Source organism: Electrophorus electricus, chromosome 25, assembly GCF_041902795.1.
Source record: "Electrophorus electricus isolate QZ-2024a chromosome 25, ASM4190279v1, whole genome shotgun sequence".
In the NCBI taxonomy this organism is placed as follows: Eukaryota; Metazoa; Chordata; class Actinopteri; order Gymnotiformes; family Gymnotidae; genus Electrophorus; species Electrophorus electricus.
The window spans coordinates 9,303,194-9,315,748 of record NC_137521.1 but is presented as its reverse complement, the minus strand read 5'-3'; the positions used below and the strand labels follow the sequence as shown (position 1 = coordinate 9,315,748).

Genomic DNA, 12,555 nt, shown 5'->3' with positions numbered 1-12,555 from the left:
GTTAGAACTCTAAAACAGTTTAGAGCATGCTATGTTATGTCAATAATGTCAAAGCATTTAATAACTAAAATAACACTATCCAGTAATTACATGTTTTTATTTCATGTGAGACAAATGCCAACTAGAAGGTTTTTTTTGTTTTTGTATTTTTGTTTGTTTGTTTGTTTTTTTAGTGGCTTTCAGTGCAAATTTAATCTTTAGTTTTCTTGAAAATCAGTCCACAATGCACCATCTGTAGGACATTTGATTTTAATCTGAATATGCCTTAATGTGTAATATTCTCAAGTGCACTTGAGATTACTGATCAGGTATTTTCCCTTATAGGCAACACTTTGATGCATGCCCATTTATTGATGCAATAGCTATAACTCACTAAAATGTAACCTCAAGGTTTTGTTATAATATGAAAAATATGCATTTAAACTGCACTAGTAAATGTATTCCCAATGACAAGAAAGATAACGTTCAGTGAAGATGTCTCCGCCAACGCCCCCCCCCCCCCCCCAAAAATTATATATATATATATATATATATATATATATATATATATATATATATATATATATATATATATATATATATTCATATATATATATTCATTCATTCAAGATATTCAAAAGTAGTTCCCCTTTACCAGAAAGCGCGCTTTTTTGCGCAGGTGAGTTTCTCGTTTTGTACTATACTCCACATCTTCAGCAGTTCCTCGGGATTTAGTTTGTGCACCACAATGAGGTTACGGAAAAAACACGGATCCCTGTTCATTGGGCTTACTGATCGCTTCATTATGCCGAAAGTCTTAAATCCCGAATGCATTTCGGGGGCAATCCCTAATTTCTGAAGGCACATCCCCAAGAAAACGTCGTCAATGGGAAAAAGCTCCACATCCTCAGACACGACGAAAAGTCTACGAGCCAGTAGTGAAGACATTAGAAAGCCTCCACCGCCGACGTAGGGCGGATACGGTTTATCAAACAGCTCCTTTGGAATAAAATACTTACTCTGACGGTTTCTAATAGGTATGGCTTTAGAAATAGTGTCCCCGGCAAAAAGGTTGCTTACTTTGTGTTCCTGAATTTTGAAACTAATAAGGTCTACCAGATTATTAGTACTGACAAAAACATCATCATCTCCTTTAAAGATGAAAGGTACGTTAGCACAGTAAATATTGAACCATCTCAGAAAATTAACCTCCTTCAAGGTGAGGTTAAAAAATGTATCCATGAAATTCCATTGTAATATATCTCCGTAAATTTTATCCTCATATTCTATCAACTTCTGTAAATTTTTCCTGTCTTTGCCAGGCGATGGAATGCCTACCAGAAAAAGCGTTTTGATTTGCTTTCCATGGATCACCTGTTCCTTACCCCAGGTTTTACGTACAGCCTCGCGTCTATCATGTTGCTCTATCACCGATTTTACAACGACCAGTATGTCCACGTCTCCACTGCACTTCTCAGGATGATTTATCAGCATGGGGAAATATCTGCAATGTCTATGCAGGACGAACTGGTGGAACCTCAGATCCAGATTTTGAAACCACGGTTTACTCCTCATGTCTGACTTTTCTGTACAGTTAATAACGTCCACGTTCCAAACCAACGGGGCACTTTTGTTGACCGGCGCCACGTGTGTCGAATAGAATTCACTGACTTGCGACGAAGGCGAAAACTTTTCATCGTGTCTGATGCGCTTGCTTTTGTCCAGGAGATCCTTCATATTGATATCCACGACTTTCAATTTTTGAATCATCAGCAAAGTGACAAACACTAAAGTCAAACTAAGTAAGGTCTTTAGGGCTCTTTTGCGGCGGAATAAATGATCCATATCGGACACTCTTCAGACCTAGTTGCGGCACTCAGTCGGACGAAAAGGAAGAACCTCATGCAAACTTTGTGAACACATACAATGTGTAATTAATCTCCCAGTTGTTAGGATGGTGGAAGTAAATTAATATCCCGTTAGATGGCATTCTGATAAAGGTGGAGAGTTCAGTAGCTGATGAGGAGGAGCTGCGCAATACCCATGCCTCACGTTTGCTCCTTCGCTATTCTTTCTCTCGAATTTCCCAGCCAACTAAACATTATTTGTCGCCTCTCTGTCACGATAAAGTTAATGTATATTCCGGTAACCTACTCTGCTGACGACAGAGGTTTCAACTCATCAAACTGAGGGTTGTCTCGTAAAGTCAGTCGGCCCCTTCCCCCACCCCACCCTAAACGAGCTCAACCCATCCCCAAACACAGCATCTACCTGTAACAAGCAGTTCTCTCATTACGCCCCACAGCTGTGGGCAGTCTTTTAGCCTACATGTCCCAAGGGTCTTGAATGAATACTGAAAAGCACTCAATTAATTAAACGAACGGATGATTCAAACGGGACGAGAAAATAATTACTGATCCCATAACCTGGACGTAACCCATTCAACCGCATTAGTCTTATGGGCGTCAAAACTATCAGATTACAGGAAACTTTCTACCCTCATGTCATTACTTTCATGTGCAAATTTATACATATAAGTGTTTGTCTAATGGTCCTGATACCAGTTAAAATTGTGTTTTTCTTACTGGACTGGTGTATTCTGCACTCTACATTATTACCACACTCATGCTTTTTATATTAATGAATCTTCATATTGTTCTTCATATAAGCATGTCTGAGTGCCCGTGTGTATAGATGGAAGATATAGAAACTTGGGTGCTCAAGTTTTTCCAAATTCTTCTGTTTATTGCCACATTACTGCGTAACCGAAGACGAATTACTTGTATTTGCAAACATATTTGGCCAATATAGACTAATTCTGATTGGACTTTGTCACTGAATTATCACTCTTAATAGACACTTTTTGCCAATAATAATATAAATGGGGCTCAGTGGTGATGTAGGTCTAGCAAACTGAAGAGACGTGACAAAGCAGGGTTTATTGCCTTTCAAGATTGTATTAGCTTACACTTCACCAATCACAGTCGGTCCATTCAGCAGAATTATAAAACTGAAGGTCTGGCATCATCGTGGAACTCGTGAAGGCCGATGAGACTAGTACTGGAATAGGTGAAAGGATGAACATAAATTGTGCATCTAGCGCCCTCGTGTGTTCATTTTTATATAACGTTTTACATTTTTTAAAGCTACATTTATCCTATAGGTGTGTAATTACGTACTCTGCCACGTTCGCTTCGCACGCTTAGTACACGTAGTATTGGTTTCCTGATTTTTTTGACTGTTAATAAGAGTGCCTATTATAAACTGGTATTCCTAATATACTTAATACAACAACTAACTTAACTAGTAGACTAGAAATGGAACTGGAACAGTGGTGTGATTACTGATCTTAACAAAGGATAAAAGGAGAACATCTTAAATTCCAGAAGCTTTTCACATATGGGTTTAAATTGCATCAGTCTGGCTATGTGACACTGCCTGGCCAACAAAAAAGTCACACACTAATATTTCGTTGGAGTATCTTTAGCTTTGATTACAGCACGCATTCGCTGTGTCATCGTTTCCACAAGCTTCTGCAATATCACATTTCTGTCCAGAGTTGTAGTAATCGCCCCCCCCCCGATCTTGTATTGATGATGGGAGATTTGGACCACTGTGCAAAGTCTTCTCCAGCACATCCCAATTTTCAATGGGGTTCAGGTCTGGACTGTGTGGTGGCCAATCCATTTGTGAAAATGATGTCTCATGCTCCCTGAACCACCTTTTCACAATTTGAGCCCGATGAATCATGCCATTGTCATCTTAGAATATGCCCTTGCCATCAGTAAAGAAAAAAATCCATTGATGGAATAACCTGGTCGTTCAGTATATTCAGGTCAGCTGACCTCATTCTTTGGGCACATAACGTTGCTGAACCTAGACCTGACCAACTGCAGCAACCCCAGATCATAGCACTGCCCCCACAGGCTTGTACTGTAGGCACTAGGCATGATGGGTGCATCACTTCAAATGACTCTCTTACCCTGAGGCGCCCATCACTCTTGAACAGGGTAAATCTGGACTCATCAGCCCACATAACCTTCTTCCATTGCTCCAGAGTCCAATCTTTATGCTTCCTAGCAAATTGAAGCCGTTTTTGCCGGTTAGCCTTACTGACAAGCAATTTTCTTAAGGCTACACAGCTGTTAAGTCCCAATCCCTTGAGTTCCCTTCGCATTGTGCGTGTGGAAATGCTCTTTCACTATTAAACATATATCTGAATTCTACTATTTTTTTATGATTTGATTTAACCACACATTTAAGTGATCACCTTTCACGATCATGCAAGATTTTTTTCGGACCACATTCCTTCCTCGAATATGGTTTTGTTTCCCCACTGTCCTTCCAATTTTTAATAATGCGTTGGACAGTTCCTAACCCGATTTTAGTAGTTTCAGCAATCTCCTTAGATGTTTTCTCTGCTTGATGCATGCCAGTAATTTGACCCTTCTGAAACAGATCAACATCTTTTCCATGACCACAGGACGTGTCTTTTGACATGGTTGTTTAACAAATGAGAAACCACTTACTGCAGCAGTTAGGGTTAAATAACTTGTTGCCAGCAGAAACATAATCACCCATGCAGTAATTATCCAATGGGAGGCGCTTATCTATTTTCTTAGTTAAATCCAGGTGGTGACCCTTTTTTGGGGCAGGCAGTGTATATTGTAAATGGAGTTATTTGATGAACTGTCGAAATAGCCATTTAAAAATAATACTAGATACTCTAGCATATGTGCTTAAATGAGTTATACACATGGATCATTTCAATTCTGGTTGTATTGATCACTCTCTTACGATCCACTTGAAAAATGTAATTATTCGAGTTAAAATTTTAATTATTCGAGTTTCTCCTCCATTATGACGTAGATTGGGTGGCGCTTTGAAACTTCTTCGCGGCTGGCATCCTTCAGAGCAGGTCTCGGGCTGAACAGGTAAATTAGTTTCAGCGGGCAACCAACCTGTACACTTAGCTGTTTTGTGCTTATTGCGTTTTCGAGTTTCGGTTTTTACTAACGACGTAAAATTGTCATAAGTTATCCTAAGCAACAGTTGCGTTAAGATAGCTAGCAGTTAGCTAACGTTAAGTCAGTATCTAAACACAAGCGAAAACGTTAGCTAAGATGGCTAGATAATATTAGTATAATTTATATATTTTAACATTGTTCAGCGGTAGATAATTAATATCTATACCAAACTAGGTAACTAGCTAGTTATCTAAACTAGCTCAGGTTACGTAGATGGCTAAATAAGGTTGTTTATTTAGCTAGTTAAGTAGGTTAACGTTACCAAAATTAAATCGCTTAATCTACGTTTAAGGTTCCCATGTATGGCGCCCATGTAGCGTTAGCTAGGTTTAGGTTTATGCGAATTGCAAGTTGAGAGAAGAGTGTCCGGTCTCTTTTAAACTGGTTCGATGTAAAAAGATCAAGTGAGGTCAATGTCATCGTCATAACCTCAGAATGTCTTCCTCCCCGTAGTTTTCGCTTCGCTTGGGTGAAGGTCGATTTTGCACTACCAAGTCCCGTGTTTATGCATCTGAACACACGCAAAGCCACTCTGTTTTGTATTTTAATACTGATTTGCCGCAGTCATTGAAGAGGAGAGCACTGCGCAAATTGGAGATATCTGGGAGTGAAATTATAGACGCAAGCAGTAGAGCGCATCAGATGGCCGGCGACCGCAGAAAAAGGAAACGTCTCCCGAAGAGACCTTTTCATGGAGAAAGAGAGAATTCCTCTGAAGATTTGAATGAAACTGTTGGTACACAGCAAGCATTAATGACCTGTGCAGATCGCAATGGAGGTAAAGTGCGACGAGGTAAAGAAAACAGTGCAATGAAATCGAAGGCACTGCCGCACTACAACACACCCGATTTATTTGGGAAAGTGGAAGACCCGGCGGATTACGGATCCACCGAGCAAACGGATCATATTGCTTTTTTCGATGAGGACAGTAATCATATTTTTCCAGTTGAACAATTTTTTGGAAATCTGGATTCAGTTCAGGTAAGGTTGTTTGTGTCTAATTTTATTTTGGTACAAGACGATACAAAAATGTAATTATTCATGCTAGACTGTTAGGTCTTCATAGCTAATTAACTTTGTCATAAATAGTCTAATAGTTGTTTGGTCAGAGCTTTAGATTTTGAGAATTATGCAACCAGATTACTGTTCACTGACACATACTTAATCCTCAGGATTATTCTGCACACCACAGTGGATTATAATAACATTGTGTGCATGCTTTGGCGTTTCAAATCATATTTGAATTAATACATTTTTATCATCTGAAGGTGGATTCAAGTTGTCTGTTACACCCATTGACTAGTGAATGACAAATATAAAAATCAAAAAAAGGTGCAGAACACTACATCATACAGGTCATTGTCAGGTAATCCAGTACTTGATTATGGTTTATAAACATATATTTTTTCTTTGCAGGAATACTCGGGCAAAGCCACTACAGAGAGAATAAGCAGACGAGAGTACAGGAGACGCCATTACTACGCCAAAGAGGACAGTGATGAGGAGCAGATATAAAGCACACTGTGAGTGTAAATCTGATGCATCCTCTGTACACTTTCTGAAAACGGTTTACTGAGTAATTTTGTAATGATAGAATCATACCTTAGAGAGAAATGTTTTAAAAGAACATTCCCAATGACTGAGTATAATAAAAAAAGATTGTAAATAACTGGGGGAGTTAATTAAATCAGCTGGGGGGGGGGGGTGGGGGTGGTATTTGTTTTTATATGAAACCGTTTTTTTTTTTTGTAGGCATTCTCGGTTGCCTTTTTGAGGCCACAAAAGATTACTTTAGGTAGTTTTGTTAATTTAAGTAACTTTAGTTTATTTTAAGGGAATTTGTAATGACAGGCCCCATAGTTTGTTTTAATCAAAAATAAATTTTTAATTAATGAAAAATTACAAAAGTAGTGAGTGAATTTAGGCCTTTACAAAGCAAATAATAGAAATCCAATACCTTGCATCAGTGGATCATGAAACTGAAAGCCATGGTTTGCAGTGCATTGGTAAGAGTTAATTTGGACGGCCAAGCACCACATAGTTTTAAGTCATGTGAACTGTGTGCAGACAGACCACTGTATGACAGGGGAAAGTATCTTATACTTCACACTAGGCCAGTAGATTTTTAGAGGGACCTATTAATTTCTGAAAGTGCCTTATGCTCATTGTGAAAAACCAGGGCGTGTAAACTACTGAAAAAATTGAATATCAAGTTGTTTTCTTTCTCATCACTCCGTAAGTGGATGGAGAGCGCAAGAGCATTAAAACTCTGTTCCAATAAGAAAGTGTATTTGTAATACATTTTTAGCTAATGTGGAGTAAAGATTTGTAGTGACATTCTCTCCTTTATATATGCAGACATCGCATCAGTTTTAAAGGTGCATTGGTCATTACACCTTTTCTTACTTGGTCAAAAACTGTGAAATATTTTATGTAGAACAACAAATATAATATAATATTTTAGCAATGGCATCAGCAAGTGTATTAGGTGCCTGAGAATTCCTGCTTGAAAAACTGTGTTCTGGGATGGAATCTTGTTTTGTGTTTACACTGACCTCCCAACAGTCACTTTGAGATGCTTCTCTATGCCCCATTACTCTGCCCCACTTGACATCTCTTTGGTTAAAAATACATAGCAGAATCCAATAAGCACTCTGCATTGCCAGGTGCTTGTACTGTGGACAAAAAAACGTGTTTTGCTGCCCAGAAATGTAATAAAAAGAGTTAACATTAGAGGTGCTTTTTCACAAGGGAATGAATTATTACATGTGAAGGGGTTGCCAAATTGAATGAATCGAATCTTTGCCAGGGGGAAACAGCATTCTAGCCCTCTCCTGATGCTTATAATATTTAAGCTTCTTCATAGAACTCCTCCCACCCTGAGATAATGGCTACTGTGCAGTTCTCTTTTGTTAACTTATTAAATAGGCCATTTATTAATATTTTGTTATCTCATCACTTGAAAGTGAAGTCACGACAACTTTGATAATTCTAGAAAAATGTAATTGAACTCAGCTGGACGCCATATCTCTTTAGAAACATGCTTTTTGTTCATGAATGGGAATGGAAAGCCAAAAGGTAAAAAAAAAAAAAAAATCATGTTGTATTCATCTACTTGACCAATACACCTTTTATATCATGGCCAAAGCTGCCAAGAGATTACATTTGTAGGTTTATAATCAAACATCACAAATTGTACTCAAACATTTGTATATGTATTCTTGCTAGTATTGATTTATATCTATTTTTGTATGAAAATGTTAAATCAACTTTTTTTCTAGTTTAAACTTTTTTTTTTCCTATTAGAAGCCATGTTTGTATAATGTTAACCTTTTACATGTTAAACATTCACTCCATTAGTCTACTTCACATTTACCTGCTCTGCAGTTTTGCTACTCTGTTCAGAAGAAATAAACACTTTTAAGCTTTGATTATAATGGAATTGTCATGTCTTAAAAATAACTGAGTGCTGTGTATTAATATGAATGCTATTACAAATCTTTGTGGTGAACCCTTATGATGCTTAATGAAAGGCACATTACTCAAATATGTATTCATTTTTTGTGCATATATGGATATTGCAGAATTACGGTTTGAACAAAATTGCATCTGATTACTTCATTTCACATGAAGAAAATGGATAGGAGTCTATGCTGTTCAGATGAAACAATAACATGTTAAAGAATACTTGTAAGATTCAACTGCAGCAGTCCCCAGTTTGTTTCCTCTACAAGCTGAGAGCAACTCCACATCAAGAGACCAGAGTCAGCTGTAGTCAGAGAAGCTCTAGTTTATTAGCAGCAGAGGGAAGGTGTTTGTTTGTTTGAGGAAAGTGGCACAGGGAGGGAAAAGCAGTGTGTGTGAGCGAGTCATGGGGTGGGGAGGAATGGAGCTGGTTGGGAGCAGCCAGAGCTTAGCCAACTGCTACTGGTTATTAGTTTTTAGATGCAAGGGAAACCTACAACACTTCATTTACTGCATTTAGCTGACACTTTGTCAAAAATGACTTACAATTATGACTGAGTACAACTTGAGCAACTGATGGTTAAGGGCCTCGATCAGGGGCCCAGCCATGGCGGGGCTTGAACCAGCAACCTTCCGCTTACAAGTTAGTTACCTTAACCACTGCCCTATACCCTATAATTGCCCTATAATTTTATTCTTACTTTTTAAAATATGTTTTAAAAAGTTATACCTGTGGGGGTTTTTTGTATATTGTGTACAGCATTTAACACTTTCCTCTAACTAATCTATGGAATCCATAATTTGCTTATAGTCCATTTCAATGCCGAGTCTTTTTAACACATTTATACACTAGATTAGAATTACATGTTAAGTCATGAACCCCTTTCTTGTGGCAAACTATGTGAACAAGTCTGAGGTTGTTTTGGGTGAACAGCAGTTTATAGAAGTAGTCTAGGTTTATGTCACTGCTTTTTTTACCATGAAGTACTTCAACAAGAGTGGGTATGATGGCTCTTTTCTTCTCAATTCTGAAACACAAGTTTTCATATCTGAAATTATTAACTTCTATAAAGTTACAATTAATTTATTTCTCAGAGGTACATATAGTTATTAGCGTTAACACAAGAAGCATGTCCTGGTACTGAGTGATACCAGATAACGCCATTTAGTGAATCAGAGACTAGGTTGATCCTGTTTCATACATGTCCTGCTGTTCTGCTGATTACCTATGGTCCAGATTCCAGGTGCTGAAGAGGATTCTGTTCTCACGGTTGCAGTATGGGTTTATTGAATGAAGAAGCTTACATTTGTCCTGGTCAAAAGCACCCTGACAACACACAAAGCCAATTATGAATAAATAAATAAATAGAGACCATATTATTCATTGGAAAGTAGATACTATTGACCACTGTAAAAATTCAGTTAGTGTTTAGTTAATAAAAACAAATAAACAACCCAAGATCTTTCAGCTCTTATTTGCTGTATCATTGCACTACATCTGTGTTCTGTATCGTACTAATGACGGTACCTGACACGAGAACCACCCCTCTGTCGTGCACAATCGATGCCGCTCCTTCTCTGTTCTGTCAAAGTAAGTGCCATGATAATGTGCAGATTTCAGTTTTTCTGCCAAGCTGGCAACAACCTTGTCATATTCACGTTTTTGCTTAGCATTCTTAATAGTCTGCGCATGCCCTTGAACCTGTAGACAAATACACACGATCAGGCAATACATTGGTGTATGGCCAGTACTACACAACTTGCAGGATGATCCTACCTCCTTCAGGTAACCCCGTATCCTTTGCTCACAGTTGTACTTCATATATGAGGACTTTGTCTTAAACCTGGTGTCGATCCCTAAAAGAAGAGAAATTAGAAATGCAGCTTTTTAAACTCTTACCAACAAACACCAATCATGAATGATTCTGAACATGAGAACATCACATCTATGATGAAAGGTGCTATTAAACAGCTAATTAAAATGAGGGATGCTAAACTGTTTTGCCTGTAGATTTTTCAATCTTGAAGACCCACGCCGGTCAAAATCCTGATTTTGGTTTCAAAACAGGTGATTCGCCTTAGTCACATTTACGTCAGCAAAGTGACGACTACTTCCGCTACAGCTTTCGAAACGGGCGGTTATCTTTAACCTGTTCAGACATGCTCTGAAGCATCCATTACTTTGTTTACCCAACGAATATTTCAAAAAGAATCGCTGAGATATTATAAAAAGCTAATAGTAGTAGTAACTTTGCGACGAAGTTAATGGAAAAAGCATTCCATCAATGGAAACCTTCAAACCAGTCCGAATCGTCATCTCTGTTCTCCATGTCCGCGTTGTCCTTCATGTTGCACAGGAAGTCACAGACGATTTTTTGCCATTTGGCAGAAATTTCATCCGTCTGGAGCTTCCGTGCCGCGCTGATCAGGTCATCTGCGTGTGCGTCTGTGCCCAGTACCCGACCGAGCTCATACACCACTGGTGGAGGGGAAAGTTACTTTCATGTTACGTTATGAAAATCAGTGATTATTATATATTATATTTTAACATCGGCCGATGTTTCATGTAGCGAAATGATCCGCGCGCTAGATACGCACATTTATTCCAGCTCTGTCCATCAGAGAGGAGAACTAGCTCCGTGTTGTCGGGAAGGCGTTGGAAACACTCATCTGTCAGTATGGTCCCGTCTTCGTATAAGCAACAATGTGTTTTCCTCTCCAACAACTAAAACATGTTTTTTATGAGGGAAACAAAAAACACCGCAAAGTTTATTTTAATGTGACACTTCCCAACTTCAAAACAAACATTAATGGAACGGTAATGACCGCAATTGAATTGTACCTGAAATAATTTGCATCCTTTCTGGATCAGCTCTTTCAGTGTAAATGCCGCTATACCAATTTTTTTTGCCTCTTCTGTACACCTAATTTTAAATAGTTTAGGTTTTTCATGTTTCGGCATATTGCTTCTCCCATTAACGCTGTACACACTTCGTTGCTTGATGTAGCGAAGCACCGCAACTTTGTGCGCTGCCACCTAATGGTTCCTAACGAAAGCGCCTCATTTAACCGATATCAGTGCAGAATACCGCGTCAATCGCAATATCCGGACTCTTCCCCCAATTTGTAGATCAGCTTTGAAAATTGGTAAAAATGGAAAATTTTTAGTGTAAAACATGGCATCACTAAATTCACACAGAACCAATATGTCCATGTAGTGTCCCAAAATTGGAAGTTATACCACCAAGGTTGTAGAGACAGGCAGCTTTCGTCAGCAAAACAGACCTGCAGAGAGAGCCACTGGCAATTAGCCCATTACCTAAAGACCCTTGTACAATAAATAATTAAATAAATAGCAGCTGACAACAATGACCTAGGTGTTGTGATCTCACCTGCCCAGTCTCCAGCTGATAGCTCTCTTCAAGAGGATGTTCATCAGTTCGGATCCTACATACTGCACACAGTGAAATGACATGCAGGAACAAGAGACCCTGATCCACTGAAAAGCAGGCCAGTGCCTATGACCACTGGTGGCAGCACAGAGCCTTCAGCTGTGACCCTTGTCCTCTCTAGACATGTGTTCCAGGATGCACCTGCATTACCTGTTTAGCCAGTCTCCTGTCCCTAACAAAACTTTGGTGGGGAGGCCAGTTAAACCCCTTGGTTGTATATAAAGGAACACCTGTCCCTTAAAAAAAAAAGTAAAAAAGTTGAAAAGTGGAATGTTCTGTGTAAACCTGGCTATGGATTAGAATGTTTATCTATTTATTTTGTAAACCTGTTCTGTATCATTGAGGAAACTGGAGCTTTTCTTTGGTAAGAAGGAAATATGAAAAACTTAAGGGGGACATTGCATGGAATGCTGTAGTTTGTATTCACAACATGCATGCATTCTTATTGGATACTGGAAATGTCAAAAAGCAGAGAGGAATACTGTGACAGCCAAGGACTCACTCTCATGCATTTAATTAAAGAATTCAGTTATACAAACTTCCTCTAATCTTTTCCAATTAAGTCTAAACCTGCTTGGTTTCAATCATGACAGGGGGGAAAAACTTTCTGAGCAATGCAGTCAACTCCAGAA

At 38.6% G+C, this 12,555-nt stretch overlaps 3 protein-coding genes across 4 annotated transcripts; 1 reads left to right on the top strand and 2 right to left on the bottom strand.

Moving 5' to 3' along the window:
- Nucleotides 1-575: 575 nt before the first annotated feature.
- b3gnt7l (UDP-GlcNAc:betaGal beta-1,3-N-acetylglucosaminyltransferase 7, like) lies at nt 576-2,458 on the bottom strand. Its single transcript, XM_027007608.3, has one exon. The coding sequence runs from the start codon at nt 1,822-1,824 to the stop codon at nt 631-633; it is 1,194 nt and encodes a 397-aa protein (XP_026863409.2). The 5' UTR covers nt 1,825-2,458; the 3' UTR covers nt 576-630.
- A 2,398-nt stretch (nt 2,459-4,856) lies between these two features.
- On the top strand, nt 4,857-6,644 carry c25h1orf174 (chromosome 25 C1orf174 homolog). 2 transcript variants are annotated; one of them, XM_027007675.3, is made up of 3 exons: nt 4,857-4,913; nt 5,460-5,987; nt 6,423-6,644. In XM_027007675.3, the coding sequence occupies exons 2-3, from the start codon at nt 5,649-5,651 to the stop codon at nt 6,519-6,521; spliced, it is 438 nt and encodes a 145-aa protein (XP_026863476.2). In that variant the 5' UTR covers nt 4,857-4,913; nt 5,460-5,648; the 3' UTR covers nt 6,522-6,644. The 2 variants fall into 2 exon arrangements, with proteins under 2 accessions (XP_026863476.2, XP_081563482.1); XM_081707356.1 differs by lacking the exon at nt 4,857-4,913 and having other exon boundaries at nt 4,929-5,987.
- Nucleotides 6,645-7,725: 1,081 nt separating this feature from the next.
- On the bottom strand, nt 7,726-11,749 carry dffb (DNA fragmentation factor, beta polypeptide (caspase-activated DNase)). The gene is made up of 7 exons (XM_027007674.3): nt 11,314-11,749; nt 11,070-11,196; nt 10,765-10,950; nt 10,249-10,328; nt 10,000-10,173; nt 9,698-9,798; nt 7,726-9,499 (listed from the first exon to the last, which is right to left on the bottom strand). Exons 1-7 carry the CDS (start codon nt 11,431-11,433, stop codon nt 9,289-9,291), a joined length of 999 nt encoding a protein of 332 aa, XP_026863475.3. The 5' UTR covers nt 11,434-11,749; the 3' UTR covers nt 7,726-9,288.
- Nucleotides 11,750-12,555: the final 806 nt, after the last annotated feature.

Coding starts and splice junctions, on each gene's coding strand:
- b3gnt7l (XM_027007608.3), bottom strand. CDS start 1,824: ATGGATCATTTATTCCGCCGCAAAAGAGCCCTAAAGACCTTACTTAGT.
- c25h1orf174 (XM_027007675.3), top strand. CDS start 5,649: ATGGCCGGCGACCGCAGAAAAAGGAAACGTCTCCCGAAGAGACCTTTT. Junction 5,988..6,422: donor GAAATCTGGATTCAGTTCAG/GTAAGGTTGTTT, acceptor TTTTCTTTGCAG/GAATACTCGGGCAAAGCCAC.
- dffb (XM_027007674.3), bottom strand. CDS start 11,433: ATGCCGAAACATGAAAAACCTAAACTATTTAAAATTAGGTGTACAGAA. Junction 11,197..11,313: donor AAGGATGCAAATTATTTCAG/GTACAATTCAAT, acceptor AACATGTTTTAG/TTGTTGGAGAGGAAAACACA. Junction 10,329..10,764: donor CGATTCGGACTGGTTTGAAG/GTTTCCATTGAT, acceptor CTCTTCTTTTAG/GGATCGACACCAGGTTTAAG.